At 46.5% G+C, this 24,855-nt stretch overlaps 1 protein-coding gene across 1 annotated transcript in view; it reads right to left on the reverse strand.

Moving 5' to 3' along the window:
- The window catches only part of TMEM130 (transmembrane protein 130), a 78,877-nt gene that overhangs the window by 11,917 nt on the left and 42,105 nt on the right, over positions 1-24,855 (reverse strand). Inside the window, exons 6-7 of the mRNA XM_073648013.1 lie at positions 17,954-18,156; positions 15,918-16,039 (exon numbers count right to left, since the gene is read on the reverse strand). Coding sequence (XP_073504114.1) covers positions 15,918-16,039; positions 17,954-18,156 — 325 coding nt within the window. The remainder of the gene's footprint in view (positions 1-15,917; positions 16,040-17,953; positions 18,157-24,855) is intronic.

The raw sequence follows: 24,855 nt of genomic DNA on the forward strand, positions 1-24,855 counted from the left end.
CTTAAAGGGGTATTCCCATCTCCAAGATCCTATCCCAATATGCAGTAGGTGTAATAATAATCATATTAGCAAATATCTCCAATAAGAAATGTAGTATAGTACTTCTGATTTGCTATGTCTCTTTCCTCATGTGCAGGGCATTGCAGGTGCTTAGGTATCCATGGTTACAGCCAATTATATAGTGACAGTTATCTTGTTACTAGTGGTCATAACCATGGATACTTAAGGTCTTGCAATGCCCTGCACATGAGGAAAGAGACATAGCGAATTAGAAGAACTATACCACATTTCTAATTAGAGGAATTTGCTAATATTATTATTATTACACCTACTACATATTGGGATAAGATCTTGGAGATGTGAATACCCCTTTAATGGTCGCAAGCAACAATCAGTTATCATAACTTAATTTATGGACATCTATGGTTTGATTTCTTTGCCTGTGTGGGTTGGATTGGTTGTTTACCGACATTTGGTGACAATTCATGTATCTGGCAACATCGTCTTTGGCATTGAAATTATCTATCACTTGTGGATAAGGTACTTGCACTTTATTGTCTGCACATGGACTGTCTGCATTCATTGTAGATGTGGGTGAGATTACTGTGCAGATGACATACGGCAATTTCTATGTTGATATATTAATCAAATATCTACTATATGCTTGAATAGTCCTCAGCATACTATCTCCATCAGGTATTGCACTATATAAACCTGTATGGGCTTATATTTGTTCTTTATATCTATCAGTATAGGACCCACTACTATATTGCAGTAAAACCTTTATGTCCACACGATCCTGCTCTTTTTGAACTAGGGAATATCATTGGTATCACTTCTCATGATATACTGTCATCTCATGTTACTTGTGTTACCTCTTTTTGAGGCTACTGCTGTTTTTAAGATATATTTTAATTATTTTTTAATAAAATATACAAGTGCTTCTCATTAAATTAGAATATCATCAAAAAGTTAATTTATTTCAGTTCTTCAATACAAAAAGTGAAACTCATATATTATATAGAGTCATTACAAACAGAGTGATCTATTTCAAGTGTTTATTCCTGTTAATGTTGATGATTGTGGCTTACAGCCAATGAAAACACAAAAGTCATTATCTCAGTAAATTAGAATAATTAACAAAAAACACCTACAGAGGCTTCATAAGTGTTTAAAAAGGTCCCTTAGTCTGTTTCAGTATGCTCCACAATCATGGGGAAGACTGCTGACTTGACAGATGTCCAGAGGGCAGTCATTGACATACTCCACAAGGAGGGTATGCCACAAAGGGTCATTGCTAAAGAAGCTTGTTGTTCACAGAGTGCTGTATCCAAGTATATTAATGGACAGTTGAGTGGAAGGAAAAAGTGTGGTAGAAAAAGTTGCACAAGCAACTGGGATAACCGCAGCCTTGAAAGGATTGTTAAGAAAAGATCATTCAAAAATGTGGGGGGGATTCACAAGGATGGACTGCTGCTGGAGTCATTGCTTCAAGAGCCACCACACACAGACGTATCCAGGACATGGGCTACAAGTGTCGCATTCCTTGTGTCAAGCCGCTCATGACCAATAGACAACGCCAGAAGCGTCTTACCTGGGCCAAGGAGAAAAAGACCTGGACTGTTGCTCAGTGGTCCAAGGTGTTGTTTCAGATGAAAGTAAATTTAGCTTGGAAATCGAGGTCCCAGAGTCTGGAGGAAGAGTGGAGAGGCCACAATCCAAGCTGCTTGAGGCCTAGTGTGAAGTTTCCACAATCAGTGATGGTTTGGGGAGCCATGTCATCTGCTGGTGTAGGTCCACTGTGTTTTATCAAGACCAAAGTCAGCACAGCCGTCTACCAGGAAATTGTACAGCACTTCATGCTTCCCTCTGCCGACAAGCTTTTTGGAGATGGAAATTTCATTCTCCAGCAGGACTTGGCCCCTGTCCACACTGCCAAAAGTACCAACACCTGGTTTACACACAACAGTATCACTGTGCTTGATTGGCAGCAAACTCGCCTGACCTTAACCCCATAGAGAATCTATTATAGAGAATCTATGGGGTATTGTCAGGAGGAAGATGAGAGACACCAGAGCCAACAATGCAGGCGAGCTGAAGGCTGCTATCAAAGCAACCTGGGCTTCCATAACACCTCAGCAGTGCCATAGGCTGATCACTTCCATGCCACTTTGCCACATTGATGCAGTAATTGATGCAAAAGGAGCCCCGACCAAGTACTGAGTGCATTTACTGAACATACATTTCAGATTTTAAAAACATTTTTCAAGCTGTTGTTATAAAGTATTCTAATTTACTGAGATAATGACTTTTGTGTTTTCACTGGCTGTAAGCCATAATCATCAACATTAACAGAAATAAACCCCTGAAATAGATCACTCTGTTTATAATGACTCTATATAATATAGGAGTTTCACTTTTTGTATTGAAGAACTGAAATAAATTAACTTTTTGATGATATTCTAATTTTGTGAGAAGCTCCTGTATCTCTCTCTCTCTCTCTCTCTCTCTCTCTCTCTCTCTCTCTCTCTCTCTCTCTCTCTCTCTCTCTCTCTCTCTCTATATATATACAGTACAGACCAAAAGTTTGGACACACCTGCTTTTTTTCTTGCCATAATACAAATTCTAACCGTCTATTCAGTAGAACTATGAGCTGTGTATCCACCTGACTTCTGCACAACACAACTGATGGTCCCAACCCCATTTATAAGGCAAGAAATCCCACTTATTAAACCTGACAGGGCACACCTGTGAAGTGAAAGCCATTTCTGGTGACTACCTCTTAAAGCTCATCAAGAGAATGCCAAGAGTGTGCAAAGCAGTCATCAAAGCAAAAGATGGCTACTTTGAAGAACCTAGAATATAAGACATATTTTCAGTTGTTTCACACTTTTTTGTTAAGTATATAATTCCACATGTGTTAATTCATAGTTTTGATGCCTTCAGTGTGAATGTACCATTTTCAAAGTCATGAAAATACAGAAAAATCTTTAAATGAGAAGGTGTGTCCAAACTTTTGGTCTGTACTGCATATATATATATATATATATATATATATATATATATATATATATATATATATATATATACTACGGTCATTTCTCCAAAGTGTCCCAGAAGCTGTTTAACATGTTGCACTTGTTCCTATGAGCAGCGTTTCTGATGTTGTCTCCAATCAAGCACTTGTGGGACATCATTGGTCGGCAATAGCAAAGGAAGCTGCCAGCAGCGGATCTTTATGATTCAGCCAACTGCTTTCAGTGCGGCAGAACATTCCTCAGACAACCATTACTAACCTCAATGGTAGAAGCCAAGGCTATAAGTGCGGGGATTTTTGTGTGAGGCTCCCATATTCCACACTAAATAAATGGAGATGTCTTCAAAATTTCGATTCCATTTTTTCATCATTTGCCTAACATTACCATGTCTATCCATTCTGTGATTTCTAGAATTCCACGAGTTTTCCTTCTTGGTGTTGCAATTTCAACATTCAGGAATATACAGGGTGGTCCAAAAGTAGAAGGACAGAAAGTGTAATAAGGTTATGAAGGGGGAGATTTATCAATCATGGTGTAAAGTGAAACTGGCTCAGTTGCCCTTAGCAACCAACCACATTCCACTTTTCATTCCTCACAGACTGTTTGGAAAATGAAAGGTGGAATCTGATTGGTTGCTAAGGGCAACTGAGCCAGTTTCACTTTATACCATGATTGATAAATCTCCCCCTTCATAACCTTATTACACTTTCTGTCCACCTACTTTTGGACCACCATGTATATACACTGCTAAAATAAATAAAGGGGACACTCAAATAACACATCCTAGATCTGAATGAATTAAATATTCTCATTGAATACTTTGTTCTGTACAAAGTTGAATGTGCTGACAACAAAATCACACAAAAATCATCAATGGAAATCAAATTTATTAACCAATGGAGGCCTGGATTTGGAGTCACCCCCAAAATTAAAGAGGAAAAACACACTACAGGCTGATCCAACTTTGATGTAATGTCCTTAAAACAAGTCATAATGAGGCTCAGTATTGTGTGTGGCCTCCACGTGCCTGTATGACCTCCCTACAACGCCTGGGCATGCTCCTGATGAGGTTGCGGATGGTCTCCTGTGGGATCTCTTCCCAGACCTGGACTAAAGCATCCGCCAACTCCTAGACAGTCTGTGCTGCAACGTGATGTTGGTGGATGGAGCGAGACATGATGTCCCAGATGTGCTCAATCGGATTCAGGTCTAGGGAACGGGCGGGCCAGTCCATAGCTTCAATGCCTTCATCTTGCAGGAACTGCTGACACCCTCCAGCCACATCAGGTCTGGCATTGTCCTGCATTAGGAGGAACCCAGGGCCAACCGCACCAGCATATGGTCTCACAAGGGGTCTGAGGATCTCATCTCGGTACCTAATGGCAGTCAGGCTACCTCTAGCGAACACATGGAGGACTGTGCGGCCCTCCAAAAAAATGCCACCCCACACCATTACTGACCCACTGCCAAACCGGTCATGCTGAAGGATGTTGCAGGCAGCAGATCGCTCTCCACGGCGTCTCCAGACTCTGTCACGTCTGTCACATGTGCTCAGTGTGAACCTGCTTTCATCTGTGAAGAGCACAGGGCGCCAGTGGCGACTTTGCCAATCCTGGTGTTCTGTGGCAAATGCCAAGCGTCCTGCACAGTGTTGGGCTGTGAGAACAACCCCCATCTGTGGACGCTGGGCCCTCATACCACCCTCATGGAGTCGGTTTCTAACAGTTTGTGCAGATACATGCACATTTGTGGCCTGCTGGAGGTCATTTTGCAGGGCTCTGGCAGTGCTCCTCCTGTTCCTCCTTGCACAAAGGAGGAGGTAACGGTCCTGCTGCTGGGTTGTTGCCCTCCTATGGCTCCCTCCACATCTCCTGGTATCTGCTCCATGCTCTGGATACTGTGCTGACAGACACAGCTACCCTTCTTGCCACAGCTCGCACTGATGTGCCATCCTGGATGAACTGCACTACCTGAGCAACTTCTGTGGGTTGTACTGTAGACACCGCCTCATGCTACTGTACCTCTAGGGGTGAGAGCAATGACAAAATGAAAAAGTGACCAAAACAACAGCCAAAAAGGTTGAGAACAGAGAAATGGTCTGTGGTCACCACCTGCAGAACAACTCCTTTATAGGGGGTATCTTGCTAATTGCCGATCATTTCTACCAGTTGTCTGTTCCATTTGCGCAACAGCAGGAGAAATTGATTCACAATCAGTGTTTCTTCATAACTGGACAGGTAGATTTCACAGAAGTGTTATTGACTTGGCGTTACATTGTGTTATTTAAGTGTTCCCTTTATTTTTTTGAGCAGTGTATATATATATCTACTATATAATTGTCTTATCCCGTCTGTCTGTCTGTCTGTCTATCTGTCTGTCTGTCTGTCCAGGAAATCCCGCGTCGCTCATTGGTCCGGCGGCGGCCAATCAGCGCCGCGGGATTTCAGAAAAAAGATGGCGGCCATTAGCGGCTCATCTCCTGGCCGGTACCAGCAGAAGGACCCCGACAGCCGGACCTATCTGCGGGACGGAGATGCAGCTGGGAGATGAGCGGCGCGAAACGCTCATGTCCCGGCCGGTAGCAGCGGAAGGACCGCCGGCGTCGCTGACATCCATGCGGAAGGGAGGACCGGGGAGCGGCGCTGCGGGTCGGGATACTTCTGCTGCGAGCGCCCGCTCATGTCCCGGGTTCTCGCAGCGGAAGTAGCCGCACAGGCAGCGCCGCTCCCCGGTCCTCACCAAGACGATTCGATGATTGGTCGCGGTCTTTGGACCCGACCAATCACTGATCTTAGCGCAAAAGTTAAACACCGCTGTGCTGATTGGTCGCGGACGCTGCCCGCGACCAATCACCGATTTGGGCGCCAAATTTAAATATCGGCCGTGACCAATCAGCACAGTAGTGGTTAACTTTAGCCGCAAGATCAGTGATTGGTCGCGGGCCAAGAAAGCGACCAATCACCGATTTGTGCGGCACATTTAAATAGCGGCCGCGACCAATTGGATGTCAGCGCCGCTCCCCGGTCCTCCCTTCACACCCTTGCCGCATGGATGTCAGCGGCGCTGCCTGTGCGGATACTTCCGCTGCGAGAACCCAGGACATGAGCGGGCGCTCGCAGCAGAAGTATCCCGACCCGCAGCGCCGATCCCCGGTCCTCCCTTCACACCCTAGCTGCTGATGTCCCCACAGTATCCGCATGGTGTTACAAAGATCCGGACATTTGTGTTAAAAATCGCTGATTGGTCGCTGGCGGTGCCCGCGACCAATCACCGATTTGGGCGCCAAATTTAAATATCGTCCGCGACTAATCACCGATCTTGGCTCCACATTTCAACACCGCTGTACTGATTGGTCGCGGCCGCTATTTAAATGTGGCGCCCAAATCGGTGATTGGTCGCGGGCAGCGGCCGCGACCAATCAGCAGAGCAGTGTTTAACTTTAGCGCCAAGATCACTGATTGGTCGCGTGCGGAGAGCGCGACCAATCAGCGAATCGTATTGGTGAGGAGCGGGGAGCGGAATCGTATTAGTGAGGACCGGGGAGCGCCGCTGCCTGTGCGGATACTTCCGCTGCGAGAAGCCTGGAGATGAGCGACTGCTCGCAGCAGAAGTATCCCGACCCGCAGAGCCGCTCCCCGGTCCTCCCTTCACACCCTAGCCGCTGATGTCCCCACAGTATCCGCATGGTGTTACAAAGATCTGGACATTTGTGTTAAAAATCGCTGATTGGTCGCTGGCGCTGCCCGCGACCAATCACCGATTTGGGCGCCAAATTTAAATATCGGCCGCGACCAATCAGCACAGCGGTGTTTAAATCTGGAGCCAAGATCGGTGATTGGTCGCGTCCGATATTTAAATTTGGCGCCCAAATTGGTGATTGGTCGTGGGCAGCGCCAGCGACCAATCAGCGATTTTTAACACAAATGTCCGGACCTTTGTAACACCATGCAGATACTGTGGGGACATCAGCGGCTAGGGTGTGAAGGGAGGACCGGGGAGCGGCGCTGCCTGTGCTGATACTTCCGCTGCGAGAACCAGGGACATGAGCGGGCGCTCGCAGCAGAAGTATCCCGACCCGCAGCGCCGCTCCCCGGTCCTCCCTTCACACCCTAGCCGCTGATGTCCCCACAGTATCAGCATGGTGTTACAAAGGTCCGGACATTTGTGTTAAAAATCGCTGATTGGTCGCTGGCGCTGCCCGCGACCAATCACCGATTTGGGCGCCAAATTTAAATATCGGCTGCGACCAATCACCGATCTTGGCTCCACATTTAAACACCGCTGTACTGATTGGTCGCGGACGGTATTTAAATGTGGCGCCAAAATCGGTGATTGGTCGCGCCCAGCGTCGGCGACCAATCAGCACAGCGGTGTTTAAATGTGGAGCCAAGATCGGTGATTGGTCGCGGCCGATATTTAAATTTGGCGCCCAAATTGGTGATTGGTCGCGGACAGCGCCAGCGACCAATCAGCGATTTTTAACACAAATGTCCGGACCTTTGTAACACCATGCTGATACTGTGGGGACATCAGCGGCTAGGGTGTGAAGGGAGAACCGGGGAGCGGCGCTGCGGGTCCGGATACTTCTGCTGCGAGCAGTCGCTCATCTCCAAGCTTCTCGCAGTGGAAGTATCCGCACAGGCAGCGGCGCTCCCCGGTCCTCACTAATACGATTCCGCTCCCCGCTCCTCACCAATACGATTCGCTGATTGGTCGCGCTCTCCGCACGCGACCAATCAGTGATCTTGGCGCTAAATTTAAACACCGCTCTGCTGATTGGTCGCGGCCGCTGCCCGCGACCAATCACCGATTTGGGCGCCACATTTAAATAGCGGCCGCGACCAATCACCGATCTTGCCGCCACATTTAAACACTGCTGTGCTAATTGGTTGCGGACGCCAGCCGCGACCAATCAGCGAGCTTGGCGCCAAATTTAAACAACGCTCTGCTGATTGGTCACGGACGCCAGACGCGTCCAATCAGCGAGATTGGCGCCAAATTTAAACAACGCTCTGCTGATTGATCGCGGTCGCTGGCCGAGATCAATCAGCAGTATTGGAGCAAAATTTAAACAACGCTCTGCTGATTGGTCGCGGCCGTCAGCCGCGACTAATCAGCGATTTTGGCGCCAAACTTAAACCCCGCTCTGCATCGCTCTGCTGATTGGTCGCGGTCGCCGGCCGCGACCAATCAGCAGTATTGTCGCCAAATTTAAACACCTCTTTGCTGATTGGTCGCGGCCGTGACTAATCAGCGATTTTGGTGCCAAATTTAAACACGCTCTCCATTCCTCACTAACACCGTTCGCTGATTGGTCGCGGCCGCCGCCCGCGACCAATCAGCGATTTTGGCGCCAAATTTAAACACCGCTCTGCTGATTGGTCGAGGACGGCGACCGCGACCAATCAGCAGAGCGATGCAGAGCGGGGTTTAAATTTGGCCCCAAAGTCGCGTCTGATGGCCGCGACCAATCAGCGGAGCGTTGTTTAAATTCTGCGCCAAAATCGCTGATTGGTCGCGGCCGGCGGCCTCGACCAATCAGCGATTTTGGCGCCAAATTTAAACCCCGCTCTGTATCGCTCTGCTGATTGGTCGCGGTCGGCGGCCGCGAGCAATCAGCAGTATTGGCGCCAAATTTAAACACCGCTCTGCTGATTGGTCGCGACTAATCAGCGATTTTGGTGCCAAATTTAAACACGCTCTCCAGTCCTCACTAACACGGTTCGCAGATTGGTCGCGGCCGCCGCCCGCGACCAATCACCGATATTGCCGCCAAATTTAAACACCGCTTTGCTGATTGGTCGCGGTTGCCTAACGCGAACAATCAGCGATTTGGGCGCCAAATTTAAACACCGCTCTGCTAATTGCGCCCCGTCGGCCGCATAACTATTCTAGAATACCCGATGCGTTCGAATCGGGCCACCATCTAGTATATATATATATATATATATATATATATATATATATATATATATATATATATATACATATATACACACACACATACATATAAATATTTATATATACATGTACTGTTTATACAGATCAAGCTATATTGAGTTGGCCATCAAAACTGTAGAAAAATACCAGGCCGCCCTGTGTGTAATCACACATAACCATATGGACGCTCGTCATCATAATCTCTCCCCAGAAACAATCTATACTAATTAATTGTAGACCCAGTAGAAAATACAGTGCAGTCCCATGTTGGCCAGTATAACGTGTCACCTGCAGCGATGCCCTCACCTTGCCACCATGAACAATACTATGCATCCTGGCTTTCATATTTCAGATATATGTTTCATCTTTTTGTGTGTTCTTTGTAGCTTTGTTGCCCGGAGGAGACTGACGTCAGCCCAGTTTAATTTCATTCCTGCTGCTTTCTATACGTCCGTACAAAAGTCCTTTCTTTGCAGACCCCCATCTCTTCCGTACATCACACCATGAGTGTAAATTAGCTTCTGTTCCTGTGAAATGTCCATCTCATTCATTTCCCCTGAAACGCGTGGTGCTAGGTATTGTACCTGCCTTCATCTGCAGCCGAGAATATCAGGACAGCGTTGTCTCACGAAACATCAGTAATTATCGGCAAAACCAGAATGTCCTCTCGTAACAACATGTCCTGAACACCATGGGGGCACGTCTATGGGGAGCAACAAAGGACCGGGACGGATAGCAAGCCACCAAATTGTTTCCTGTGCCAGTAATTCCCCTCAATTTATGTGTAGGATCTGAGCATTGGAGCTCATTTTGCCTTATTTCCCTTAGTCGGTGGTCTTTCTGATTGCAGAATGGAGAAACCACGCACACAAACAAAGCACAGAGGGTTTTCAGGTAGTCGTGAGTCCTGCTGTAAATTGGGCAGAGACGGTCAATGGTCGGGAGTAAATAAATGATGAACCAGGGCTCATACCCCATTCTCCCCACCTATTGACTTGCGTTTCTTGACCACACATAAATATTATGGATCTTCAGGATCCAACATCCAGGGGTTATTCACCGTTTACTAAGTCGCAGTTCACACAGACATCATGTTCATACATGACGACGCATGCACAATGCACAGGACTGATTTACTTTCTCGGTTCTCCATCTTTTTGAGATACAGTAATGTGGGGGAGGATATGCACAAACAGATATAATCTATGGAAGGAAATAGGGCAGTGATGACACCATTGGTGGGAAACCATATATCTATTCAGATCAACCCTATTCTTTGTTTTTCCGTAAAAAAAAGGGGATAAAAAAACCTGCATTGTGGTTTCCAGCCTAATTTTACTATTAAAGGGCATCTGTCAGTAGGATCAATGGGGAACAATGTGTCACCCCTAGCCTTCCTCCATGGACCATAATGTAATTAAGCCTCCATTAGCATTCCTTGTCTTTCATCTGGTGGGGGAATGTGTGTCTTTGTTTCTCTCCGCAGGAGGTCTCCCTGATACACAACCTTAGACTGGCAGGAGACAAGACTTCAGGGATCTTCTTTTACCCCTCCAGGTGTTTAATGGAACAGTCTACCCAACCAGTGTGCTGATCCCAAGAAGAACATAGAAAAGGAAAGACACATGTTTGGGTTCTGTTTGTTGGTGCTACGTCTTGGTCTTGGAAGGTCTAGGATCTGCTGCTGAGGCCAGATCCTGGTGCCACTACATGGACATTTACAGACTGGAGATCATCTACCATGTACTATTGTCACCCACTTTTGGATATCCTACCTGGATTTGAGGAGCTATTTTGAGGACCAGTGTTGTATTTTCCTTGGTGTCGAATTACCGGGTGGTGCCCCTGGATTTGTTCCTGTTGTGGTGTTACAGACTCTTGGGAATTATATCTACTGTATGTTTGGTGGAATATTCTCCTAGTCCCAATAGAGGTCTTTTGGATGGTTCCTGGTCTATCACACACCCCATCACACAACCCTCCTAAGCCGTCTATATGGGCATGGATGTCATAGAAAGTTGAATAAAGTGATACCTTGATATCTGCGATCCGATGTCTTATTCCAGAGAAATCAACATTTTTCTCAATGTGTAAATGAGCCGTTAGGATCTATGGGCCGGACATAGATCTCCCTGAGAATCTGCCTCCAGAGATTATTGTAAATGAAGGGGGCGTTACCAGTGTGAGAAATGTAATGACTGACAGTCTTCTCTCTTGCTCTACACGTCTCATACCGGTAACACTCACTTTCATTAAAAATAAGCTCTTGGATGGGTTTGAATGATAGGGGTCTGACCACTAGGACCCCTGCACACAGACGAGCATCATATTTCCATCACTGACTACTCAAGCACAGTGGCTTGCTCTCCGCTTCTGCAGCTCAGTCCCATTCAACCTGTTCTTCCATGAAAAGTCATATCACACAAGCACATGTCAAGTCAATGGACAACCATGTAAAATATGTCCGTACAGGTCAAGTGCTGACATACACCACATTTATAGGAAGGCCTTTATTCTATCAGTATGATATTGGATTGTCAGAAGACAATTGACTACCCACAAGAAACCAACAGAAACCAACTCCAACACTCAATATTAGGTGTCTGGCCCTTTACAGTTAAGTTTTAATAATGCCCTATGTTCTTACATAACTCTAGGTACCCCAATACTTACTCCTGCATTTCAAGGCCCCCTAATGACCCTGGCTATGTGGACTACAGTGGTTATCACATCCATAACTAAAAGATGGTGACGGCACATGGTTTACCCATGGGAATATTTCCCCGGCTGCATGCGGAGGGGCTGCCAGTGGCTGCGAAAATTTAGCAAATGCACAGATATAGGAGGTTCTGCAACCGCCATCTGCTCATGTGCTGAGAGCTTCCGGTCACTTTCGGCACAGATCCCGAGCTACGGACAGGATCACTGCCGCTGTCCACAAATTCAATCCAAGGTCAGCACAGGGGAAGGTAATGGGGTACTGAACATGACTGAGAACATGTTGGTTTAGATCATTTAAAGAGAATATGTCATATCCCATCTGAGAGCAGCATGATGAAGGGACAGAGATGCTGATTCCAGCGATGTATCACTTATTGGGACGCTTGCTGCAGTTTTGATAAAATCACAGTTTTCTTTACTGCAGATCCAGCAGTTCTCTGAATGCTGAGCTGCAGATAACCCCGCCCACACCACTGATTGGCTGTTTTCTGTGTACACTGTTTATAGGAAGAAAGCAGCCAATCAGTTGTGGGGGCGTGGTTATACAGAGCTCATGAATACGGAGGACTACTTGGTAGCTGGATTACTTGTGATAATTGCTTGCTGATAAAACTGTGATTTTATCAAAACTTCAGCAAGCAGCCCAGTAAGTGACACATCACAAGAATCAGGGTCTCTGTCTCTACATTATGTTGCTCTCAAATTAGGTGACAGATTCACTTTAAAAATTTGGAAAGTGGTAAACCCACCAAGACGCCTTGACTATATTTTTGTCACTATTTGTGAAATGCATGCAAAGTACAACAAAGAACCACATTAACGGTCAATCATGTATACCTATCACACCCTTTCATCATCATTTGTCTGGAGCAGAGGTCCCCATGGTCACCACCTACAGATGGTTAGCACCCTTTGAAGAGCTGCGCTAAACCTAAGGCCATGTTCCCACGTAGCATAAATGCTGCATTTATTTTTTGTGCTGAAAATTCTCTGTATTTAAAAGTTCAAGCAAAGTGGCTGTAATTTCATGAAAACTCGTGGCCTCTGTGCATTTAAAGATTTTATTGAACAGTGTGGTTTTTGTGCTTTTTTTCCTTTTACGCTTCTGAAAAATAACAGGATAAAAAAGCTTTTTGCATTTTTAGGTGAAGAATCGCAGCAGGTCTGCACTAAAAAAAACACATTTTAAAATGTACAAAATTCATAAAAAACAGCAGCAAAAATGCAATAATCAGAGCAGAAATCTGCAGAAAAAAGCACTAGAAAAAAAACGGCATTTCTGTATGTGGGAACATAGTCTAAATAAGGAGAAATCATACAAAGATGTGACCGAGTGACAAGGCTTTTACCCTAGAGTTATTGTTTTATAAGGGTTGTCTCATCTTCTATCTTCTGGAGTGCGACATTCTCCTGCACCGTGACCACCTGCTTGCCGGGGGGCTGTGCGCTCCTGAAGAGTCACAATTTGGAGCAGCGACATGATCGAGCCGCTGGACTTCCCGGGAGATGATGGCTGTGTTATTCAGCCATCAGCTGAAGCCCTGCTATGTATAGCACAAGCGATCGGATAATCACAGCTTCAAGTCCCCTAAGGGGACTTACAAGTACAGTGAAAAGTGGAAAAAAAATGTTTTCAAAAATATAAAAAATATATATATATATATATATATACAGTACAGACCAAAAGTTTGGACACACCTTCTCATTTAAAGATTTTTCTGTATTTTCATGACTTTGAAAATTGTACATTCACACTGAAGGCATCAAAACTATGAATTAACACATGTGGAATTATATACTTAACAAAAAAGTGTGAAACAACTGAAAATATGTCTTATATTCTAGGTTCTTCAAAGTAGCCACCTTTTGCTTTGATGACTGCTTTGCACACTCTTGGCATTCTCTTGATAAGCTTCAAGAGGTAGTCACCGGAAATGGTCTTCCAACAATCTTGAAGGAGTTGAAGGAGATGCTCAGCACTTGTTGGCCCTTTTGCCTTCACTCTGCGGTCCAGCTCACCCCAAACCATCTCGATTGGGTTCAGGTCTGGTGACTGTGGAGGCCAGGTCATCTGGCGTAGCACCCCATCACTCTCCTTCTTGGTCAAATAGCCCTTACACAGCCTGGAGGTGTGTTTGGGGTCATTGTCCAGTTGAAAAATAAATGATGGTCCAACTAAACGCAAACCAGATGGAATAGCATGCCGCTGCCAGCAAAGCACCCCCACACCATCACACCTCCTCCTCCATGCTTCACGGTGGGAACCAGGCATGTAGAGTCCATCCGTTCACCTTTTCTGCATCGCACAAAGACACGGTGGTTGGAACCAAAGATCTCAAATTTGGACTCATCAGACCAAAGCACAGGTTTCCACTGGTCTAATATCCATTCCTTGTGTTCTTTAGTCCAAACAAGTCTCTTCTGCTTGTTGCCTGTCCTTAGCAGTGGTTTCCTAGCAGCTATTTTACCATGAAGGCCTGCTGCACAAAGTCTCCTCTTAACAGTTGTTGTAGAGATGTGTCTGCTGCTAGAACTCTGTGTGGCATTGACCTGGTCTCTAATCTGAGCTGCTGTTAACCTGCGATTCTGAGGCTGTTAACTCGGATAAACTTATCCTCAGAAGCAGAGGTGACTCTTGGTCTTCCTTTCCTGGGGTGGTCCTCATGTGAGCCAGTTTCTTTGTAGCGCTTGATGGTTTTTGCAACTGCACTTTTGCAGTTTGCCCAATTTTTCGGACTGACTGGCCTTCATTTCTAAAAGTAATGATGGCCACTCGTTTTTCTTTACTTAGCTGCTTTTTTCTTGCCATAATGCAAATTCTAAGAGTCTATTCAGTAGGACTATCAGCTGTGTATCCACCTGACTTCTGCACAACACAACTGATGGTCCCAACCCCATTTATAAGGCAAGAAATCCCGCTTATTAAACCTGTCAGGGCACACCTGTGAAGTGAAAACCATTTCCGGTGACTACCTCTTGAAGCTCATCAAGAGAATGCCAAGAGTGTGCAAAGCAGTCATCAAAGCAAAAGGTGGCTACTTTGAAGAACCTAGAATATAAGACATATTTTCAGTTGTTTCACACTTTTTTGTTAAGTATATAATTCCACATGTGTTAATTCATAGTTTTGATGCCTTCAGTGTGAATGTACAATTTTCAAAGTCATGAAAATACAGAAAAATATTTAAATGAGAAGGTGTGTTCAAACTTTTGGTCTGTACTGTGTGTATATAAAAGTTCAAATCACCACCTTTTTGCGCCCATTAAAAATAAAGCAATTAAAAAAATAAAAAACACACATATTTGGTATCGCCGCGTTCAGAAAAGTCTGATTTATCAAAATATAAAATAAATTAATTTGACCGATAAACGGCGTAACAAAAAAAAAAAGCCCAAATTATGTTTTTTTTGGGCTGCACAATATTGCAATAAAATGCAATCAAAAGGCGATCAAAGCATCGCATTTAACCTAACATGGTATCAGTAAAAATGTCAGCTCAGCCTCATAGCCCGAAAAATGAAAGCGGTAAGGGTCTCGGAAAATGGCAACATAAGCAAAATTTATTTTTACAAGTATCCAAATTTTTTTTTTACCTCTTGAATAAAAAAAAACAACCTATACATGCTTGGTATCCGCATATTCGTACTGACCTGGGGAGTCATAATGTCAGGTCAGATTATCACATAGTGAACATGGCAAAAAAAAAATTTGCACTTTTTTTTGCAATTTTGACGCACTTGGAATTTTTTTTCCCGTTTTCCAGTGTGTCATATGATAAAATGAATGGTGTCATTCAAAAGTACAACTTGTCCCACAAAAAAAACAATCCCTCATATGGCTACGTGGACGGAAAAGTAAAGTTATGGTTCTTGGAAGAAGGGAAGGAAAAAAAGGAAACGAAAAATCAGAAATTGACCGCAGCGTGAAGGGGTTAATTTAGTCTCAAGTTCTAGCAGAATTATGACCATTATTTTGTTCAGCTGGATCTATATCATACAGTGGGGGCTGTTGGGGGGAGCTGTATAATATATACAGCTGTTTATTGATCCTTAGACTTTCCTTGGCGGCTAATGCGCAGTTCTCTGTGTGTTAAGAGATCCGCTCTGTATAATCTGTACCATGTAGATCCCATTATCTGACAACTCGGACATAAAACAGATCCAATGTCCTCTATACAAGATCCCCTAAAGCAGCTAATAATGACCCAGGAACTTACCTCCACCAATGACTTCTGGTGAGCGCTGTGATTGCCGGCTCGGAATAAAGTATAGAAGATGACGCCAATGGCGATGGCAATGAATGCACAACATGGGAGTACAAACCAGACTGGGTGCACACCTGTGGGAAAAAAGCATGGAGGTAGGACAGACCGTTCTATGATGTTAGAGACACTTAGATTACAAGCACATGCGTATCCGCCTGAGAAAGCGCAGCGAAACCGCCACAAAAAATGAGCATAATGCACAGAACGTCTTTTGCTACTTCTTTTTACTGCCTCTGGGTTCAGAAACCATGAAGTGGTTAAAAGAAGTTTAAAGGGAATCTGTCACCCCCTGGGAGATATCAGACCTCTAGTATGGCTCATAGTAGAGGTCTGATTGCAGAGAAATCTGTTTTTATAAACTCTGTTGTGCACAGGCTTAGTGTCAGGGGAACGCAAAGAAATTCCCACCTATGTGCTTATTATTTCCCCAAATCCTCGCCTATGTGATTAATTACAATATTCCCCCATCCCCTGCATGTCACAGGGCCCTGTGACGTGCGCTAGTCTCCATCACCTCCCGGGTAAAGCGCCGATCACATAGAGCGCGCTTTGCTTCCTCCCGGCCCCGTCTCTCTGTGATCTGCGCCGCAGGGTTCTATTGCGCAGGTGCCGAGGAGTCAGTGACTTCCCGGCGCCTGCGTAATAGAACCCTGCAGCGCAGTGCACATGCAGACGGGGCCGGGAGGGAACAAAGCGCGCTCTATGTGATCGGCGCTTTGCACATGCCTGGGAAGTGAGGGTGATTCGGATTTTTAAACAAAAAATGATCTGATTTTTTAGTTGTGTTATGGGACAAGATATCACAGCTGTGTCAGGTTTGACAGACAGTCATTCTGGGTCCGGCTGTAGAAGGTCGCAGCACTTGGCCTTGCAGACACATTCTTGATCCTTTCATCATCCCTCTTCCTTTAGGACCCAGTGGTGATCTCCACCTTCTGCTGCTAATTGACACATCCTTGCTGGATCTTTAAATACCCTCAGTTTCTCCAGAGAATCACAGGTGATAGAGTACATTCCTCTGTTCATGTCTGGAGTTTTAACAGTTGGCTAGATTCTTCTTGGAGTTCCTTTGTGGATTGTAATCGTGATCTCTCAGGTGTCTTCTCAAAGCTAAGTGTATCTTCCCTTGTCTGTTTCCCTTGTTTGTCTTCAGCTGTAGTGGGACTGACTAGTGCTCACCCCTCCCCCATCCTTTCCTAGGGCCTACCTCTAGGGACAACCAGGGCTAAGATATCCTCCTCAGCGATAGGTGAGGAACCTATTTAGGGACGATTGGGGAGTCGGGGTGTTGTTAGATCTTCCTAGGGGTCTCCACTCTCCCTTTCCCTAGTTGCTGGGCTTCCCCCCTTTTCCAGTCATCATACGCTGGGTCCTTCCCATACATAGCACAAAATAAGACCATTCAATATTTTGATCACTGCTATAATGCACTGCAATACTTATGTATTGCAATGTATCATTCCAGTCTGTGAAATGGGAATCCTCTCATAAGGCTGGGGGTCACACAACCGTATTTTCTCAGATTTTGCTAATCTCACTCTGATCACAGTTTGGTCAGAGTGCGATCAGATTTTCTTGGAGAAGAAAAAAAATTTCTCCATTCTGTCAGTGCGCAGAAATCACACCGCACTCAGATGTCATCTGAGTGCAGTCCGATTTTTTCCATGGACTCATTGACTTGCGTGCGATCCGAATATTGGATGCAAATTGGGCACGCTGCAATTTTTTTTCCCCCGGACAGACTCTGTCGGAGAAAAAAAATAGGTCATGTTCACGGATGGTGTTCTGCACAAGCCCTAAACTAAAGATGGCATACCAGAAAAAGAGCACTGACCGTTTTCAAACTTTAACATATTTATACTACATGTAGAAATTAACTGATTATTTGTAGATGGCACAGACGCAACTAGGATATCATATATGTATATTGATCCACTAGGGTATGATATTAACACGAATCCATTATCCATTTATTGCCCGTTTCCTACCTGTAGATGTGACCGTGATGCTCTGATGTCCTAATAATTTGCTGACTTCATTCTGAGCTTTTACGCTCAAGCAATACTGGCCGGCAGATCTGAAGTTATGTTTTATAATGACGGCAGTTCCATTTATCACCTGTGGGTGGCACTCTTCTCCATCCAGAGAGACACAGTCGGACTTGATGAGCCAGCAGACTGTCAGAGGAGGACTGAAAGATGAAGGATGGTGTCATCTATTACATCTCAATCACGTCACTTTAAAGAAGACAACCCCTTTAAGGGATGGTTATACTTTTATAGCCATATTTTGTTACTCTAATGCATTTTAAAATGTAAGTATTTCCTGATTAATCTTGAAAAAAAACACTCTCCTGTTGTGTGACCACAGCTCCTATACAGACTTATGTGTTTCCATGGACTGACTGACTGTAATAACTTGCTGATCGGTTGGAGCCCCCACCAGTCTTGAGAATGGGACTCTGAAATGCTGTATTGGAGAGGTGGCCGCACACGTGTCATTGCTCTGTTCATTCTCTATCGGACTCTCTGGAAAATGTGCAGTCCTCCGTTATCTCAGGTAGTCCAATAGAGAATGGAGGGGCTATGCTCATGCGCAGCCCCCGCTTTATTCCATCAGGGCATGTCAGAGCCGCGGTCTCAGGGTCAGAATATTACTTTACCGCACATATAGGGATCTGTTCTTACTTTGTTTATAATTTATGACCCCGATTCATCAATTGTGAAGAACTCTGGGGTAAAACTGTTTGAAATGTTGCAAAATTGTCAGCAACTTCAGACAACTTTTTGAAAAGTGGTCAGAACTTAACCCAAATGGGATATTGGCCGAGCGCATCCATCAAATTCATCATAATTTACCTCACAAAAGTGGCATAAATTATAACAGAAATGTACCCCAGTGCCTGACTTGAGTATCTATATATATAATTGTCTTATCCCGTCTGTCTGTCTGTCTGTCCAGGAAATCCCGCGTCGCTCATTGGTCCGGCAGCGGCCAATCAGCGCCACGGGATTTCTGAAAAAAGATGGCGGCCGTTAGCGGCTCATCTGCCGGACGGAGGTCAGTGGCGATGCAGCCGGGAGATGAGCGGCGCTAGCAGCACAACTACCCCGACCGGCGCCGCTGACCTCCATGCGGCTAACGTTGGAAGATCAGCGGCTTGGCCCGCTGATCTCCCGACAGCAAGTGTGAACGGAGGACCGGGGAGCGGCGCCGCCGGTCGGGATGCTTCTGCTGCGAGTAGCCGCTCATCTCCCGGCTTCTCGCAGCAGAAGGAGCCGCACAGGCAGCGCCGCTCCCCGGTCCTCACTAATACAGAGCCGCACAAGCAGCGCTGCTCCCGGGCCCACACTAATACGACGCTGATTGGTCGAGGTGGCCGGCCGCGACCAATCAGTGAGATGGGCGGCAAATTTAAACGCCGCTCTGCTGATTGGTCGCGGTGGCCGACCGCGACCAATCAGCGAGATGGGCGGCAAATTTAAAAAGATGGCGGCCGTTAGCAGCTCATCTGGCGGACGGAGGTCAGCGGCGATGCAGCGGGGAAATGAGCGGCGCTAGCAGCACAACTACCCCGACCGGCGCCACTGACCTCCATGCGGCTAACGTCGGAAGATCAGCGGCTTGGCCCGCTGATCTCCCGACAGAAAGTGTGAACGGAGGACCGGGAAGCGGCGCCGCCGGTCGGGATGCTTCTGCTGCGAGCAGCCGCTCATCTCCCGGCTTCTCGCAGCAGAAGGAGCCGCACAGGCAGCGCCGCTCCCCGGTCCTCGCTAATACAGAGCCGCACAAGCAGCGCCGCTCCCGGGCCCACACTAATACGACGCTGATTGGTCGCGGTGGCTGGTCGCGACCAATCAGCGAGATTGGCGGCAAATTTAAACGCCGCTCTGCTGATTGGTAGCGGCCGGCCACCGCGACCAATCAGCGAGATGGGCGGCAAATTTAAACGCTGCTCTGCTGATTGGTCGCGGTGGCCGGCCGACCGTGACCAGTCAGTGAGATGGGCGGCAAATTTAAATGCCGCTCTGTTGATTGGTCGCGGCCGGCCACCACGACCAATCAGCGAGATGGGCGGCAAATTTAAACGCCGCTCTGCTGATTGATCGCGGCCGGCCACCGCGACCAATGAGCGAGATGGGCGGCAAATTTAAACGCCGCTCTGCTGATTGGTCGCGGTGGCCGGCCGGCCGCGACCAATCAGCGAGATGGGCGGCAAATTTAAAGCCGCTGTGCTGATTGGTCGTGGTGGCCGGCAGTGACCACTCAGCGAGATGGCCGGCAAATTTAAACGCCGCTCTGCTGATTGGTCGCGGTGGCCGGCCTCGACCAATCAGCGAGATGGGCGGCACATTTAAACGCCGCTCTGCTGATTGGTCGCGGCCGCCGGCCGACCGCAACCAATCAGCGAGATTGGCGCCAAATGTAAACACCGCTGTGCTGATTGGTCGCGGCCGCCGGCGACCGCTACCAATCAGCGATTTTGGCGCCAAATTTAAACAGCGCTCTGCTCATTGGTCCCGGCCGCCGGCCGGCCGAGACCAATCAGCGCGATTGCCGGCAAATTTAAACAACGCTCTGCTGATTGGTCGATTTTATCGCCAACTTTAAACAAGCTCTCCGGTCCTCACTAACACAGTTCGCTGATTGGTCGCGGCCGCCACCAGTGACCAATCACCGATATTGCCGCCAAATTTAAACACCGTTTTGCTGATTAGTCGCGGTTGCCGGCCGCGACCAATCAGCGATTTTGGCGCCAAATTTAAACAACGTTCTGCTGATTGCGCCCGGTCGGCCGCATACATATTCTAGAATACCCGATGCTTTAGAATCGGGCCACCATCTAGTATTTCAAAAGCAGCTTGAAGATGTGATAAATTTATTATGAGTTGCATGCTTCTTAAAGGGGTCGTCCAGCCTTAGGGTACAAGTCTGAAGTCACTCTATGTGACTGCAGACTTGTGAATCCTCACATTGCTCGCACTGCATGCTGTGAGGAATCTCCCGTGCTGATACTGGGCGTGTGACCACATATATGTGATTTCCATACATGCGGTCACATGCCGACTGGACGTGCACAGCCTAACTCAATGCAAGTGTATTGAGCGAGGCCGGACACAGTCTAGTCGGAATGTGGCCGCATGTATGCAAATCGTATACATACATTCACATGACTGCTCGCTCCCATCTCCGGTGAATACTCATAGTGTGCAGTGCGCACAATGTGAGGATTCACAAGTCTTGTACCCTAAGGCCGGACAACCCAATTAATGAATTTGGCACATCTTACTCCATCGCTCGCATCATCAAGGCTGGCGTGCACAACATGAGTCCTGATGAATTGGGGTCTATGTTCGGGGTATGTCCTGGAATACTCCCAACACATGTGCCGGATGTACACACTTGGCGTATCCTGAAGGAATGTAATTTTGATATACCGCGGGCGAGTATGTGTCAATATACTCATTTTTTTTAGCAGTGATCTATACTATTTTCTCTAGAGGTATAAAAAAAGGATCTCTGTTAATGGGGTCTTCTGGCACATATACCAGTGTGCGGCTATAGAGTGGCATACTTCACAGCCTTTCGTTGGAGGTATACGTCAAGAGCCTAAAAATGGAGTGAGAACAGATTAAGCAGAAAACTGTCCCTATCGGGGTGTTACTTTACTGTACAGGGGTTTCCACCATTTTTCAGTCATTTTTACAGCAGTGTCATATGTGCTTGGAAGCCACGAGACCTGCAAATCTGGAAGTATGACATTTCATCTATGCCCTTTACTTCTTCCTTCCTCTTCTGCCATCCGTCAGGCGGTGTGCATGTGACATAAAACAATCCTCTGATGACCTGCAGTGGCGGTATACTGATTATTATACACAAGGCATGCAGGGCCAAGTATGACCCACACGCTGGCTTTTAAAGGGGCACAATATCCAAGAACCCTACCAAACAAGTGTCATCATATGACATGCACTAGAGTACAGAAAAAAGATTTCAGGACCCTTGTCCATTGATCACATCACTAGTCCGTGTCTGCCATGCCACAGCCCTTTGCACCTCCTATTATCTGCTGCATCCCCTGCGCCTCTTCTAAATAGAAAGCCACAACAACGTCATGCGTGCGCCGTGCCGCAATATAAAGACATAATGAAGCCTAATAATCAGAATAGACACTGGGGATGCTACATGTAAAAAGTTTCTGGTACGGTGGCCAGTGTATGTGTGCACGGAGAATAAAATCCACAGCATGTCAATTACTCCTACAAATCTCACCACCGCAGGTTTCCCTTCTTGCAGTGTGCAGCAAACCTCTTAGGCCACGTTTTTATGTTGAGTATTTGGGGAGTATTTTACCTCAGTATTTGTAAGTTAAAATGATGAGTGGGTGAAAAATGCACAAAAATCCACAATGAAAACCGCAGTGGATTCTAAGGCCACGTTCACACATTCATTATTTGGTCAGTTTTTTACCTCAGTATTTGTAAGCCAAAACCAAGAGTGGAACAATCAGAGGAAAAGTATAATAGAAACAAGTCACAACTTCTGCATTTACCACCCACTCCTGGTTTTGGCTTACAAATACAGAGGTAAAAAACTCACCAAATACTTAATGTGTGCACGTGGCCTGAAAATTCAAGGAGTTTTCATTGTGGAAATGTAAAGCCACGTGCACATGATGAGTATTTGGTGAGTTATTTACCTCAGTATTAAGAACAGATATAACTAAGCACATCAATATAATGGCAGCCCCGGACCATCAGGAGGGGAATACATGGCATTACCATGCATTAGCTATTCCTCTCCTGAAGGGTTATTTGGCAGGAAAAGAAGCTGTTCTGGAGGAGCTCCGTAGGAAGATGGGGCAGGATGGCGCCTTGGCCTGCCTATAGCGATGCCTGAGCGGACTGCTGGATGATGTTCCCGGGTCGAGCGCCAAGTGAACGGAGACCAAGAAGCATGGGAGGAAGATGTCATCAGAGCTGGGCCAGAAGTCACGATGCCATCAGCGGGCGGCGCGATCATGCGCACTGGGTCCCGGAACAAGAGAAGAAGAGTTCTTTACTCTCTGCCACCGGACCTCGAACGCAGTGGGAACGCAGAGGTGCAGATGACACCCTGCCACATGAAAGGACCAGGTCGGCCTCAGTTGACCACCGGCTGGTTGAAGCCATCGCTGGTCCTGGGTCTGCCAGTCTACAAGCTGAAGGACCAAATGAAAATGAGATCTTCAGGCAGGATCTGGTCCACTAGGACCTATCCGAAGGCGGTGAGTATAGCCCCTGTAATGTACACCTCCCCTACACGTTAGATCAAATTTCACAAGTGTTAACTTCCTTAAAAGACATGCTCCAACCCAGAGCAGAATGTGCAGGGCCAGACAGTCAGTCCTCCAGGTTCCTCAGGGGTGGTGGAAGTATGGAGACACCTAGATGAAGACCTGGAGGGTAGGAGAGCAGGAATCCATAGTGACCCCGGTAGCGTCAGGGGTTAAAGAGGTGGGCGAAGAATGCTAGGAGGAAGCTTTGGTCTGTACAGTCTCACCCCTGGGATATCATTTGCCCATAGCAATCATAGAAAAAATGTGGCGTAACGAGTTACATATTTGATCATTACTGCCGGTCTCCAAAGAATTTTTAACAAGGCTAGAGAAGAGCGAAGATAGACGTAGACCTATAGCTAAGTCATTTACCAACTTTCTGTATTTACGCTAGTGTAATGGGCGAGAGATTCCCAGGAAAATACTCCGGGTTGTTCCAGCATATAGAAATAGTGCTGGAAGATTATAAAAATTTTGGTCGTCTGAGCTGGTATTTCTACGACGAGAATTTTAGACAAAAATTGTCAGTTTTATCCATCCCTCAAATGGGGAGTCAAAGACGTGGGCTTACGGCTTAATGTAATGTTACCTAGTAAGTCGGCCAGTGTGCAGCGTCAAACCCCAGCTCAGGCTACCTTTAGAAAAGGTACATGGTTTGCATTTAATGAGGCACAATGCAAGTGGTCTAATACCTGTAAATATAAGCATGAGTTCTCCTTTTGTGGGGGGACGCATCCAATGGCCAGGAACTTTAAAAAAATCAACCGTGGCAGGCCAGCCCTCCGCAAAAGAATACTTTAATAAGAGCATGGACGCTGGTAACATTGGAGAAAATGAGACCATGGCTAGAGCGGTACTGTGAAGACCCGGGGTCTTCCGTGGGCGTAACACTACTCAGATAACACAGGGGGAGGGTAAAACAGCGTGGCAATACTTTATTGAACCACAAAGCGGACAATAAACACATAGAACAGTCCCAGCAAATACCAAAGATGGTACAACATTACACAGTCTCACCCTTTTTTCTCCGGCCGCCTGGGATAGAGCAGTTGCGACTTTGGAGACTTCCAGGGCCGACTATCTCAAGCAGTGGCTCCCTGCTTCTGCCGGGCCCCCACAGAGAGAAGGTAGCAGCAAGCTTAGGAAGCTAGCAGTCCATCGAGGTACAAGGCCAGGAGACCCGAGGGTCCCAACCTGGCCTCTCCAAGAGTTTCCATAGAGCCAGATGACCGGCGAGTCCAAATCTGGCTTCTCCGAATGTCTCCATGAGTTCCAGGCGACCGGTGGGTCCCTCCTGCGACCCCAAACAACATATCCATGGGGCCAGGTGACTTCCTTGTCCCACGCTCGTCTCCCCAAAATGTATCCATGGTCTCTCTGATGGTCAATGGAGCAGATCCGTATCTTTCCAGTCAGGGCCGTACCCTTAGGCTGAAATCATGTAAAATCCAAATCAGCGTCTCTGTGGATGGATCTGCCATGCTATCCATCTACTTTCCTGAAGGATGTCTTTCATTCTCCTTGTAAAGTCTTTCTGGTGCTCCTTGATTCTGCTTCCCAAGTGTGACTGCT

The sequence above is a fragment of the Phyllobates terribilis genome, unplaced genomic scaffold (assembly GCF_046119375.1).
Source record: "Phyllobates terribilis strain yellow unplaced genomic scaffold, ASM4611937v1 Scaffold_9__5_contigs__length_417890890, whole genome shotgun sequence".
Lineage (NCBI taxonomy): Eukaryota > Metazoa > Chordata > Amphibia > Anura > Dendrobatidae > Phyllobates > Phyllobates terribilis.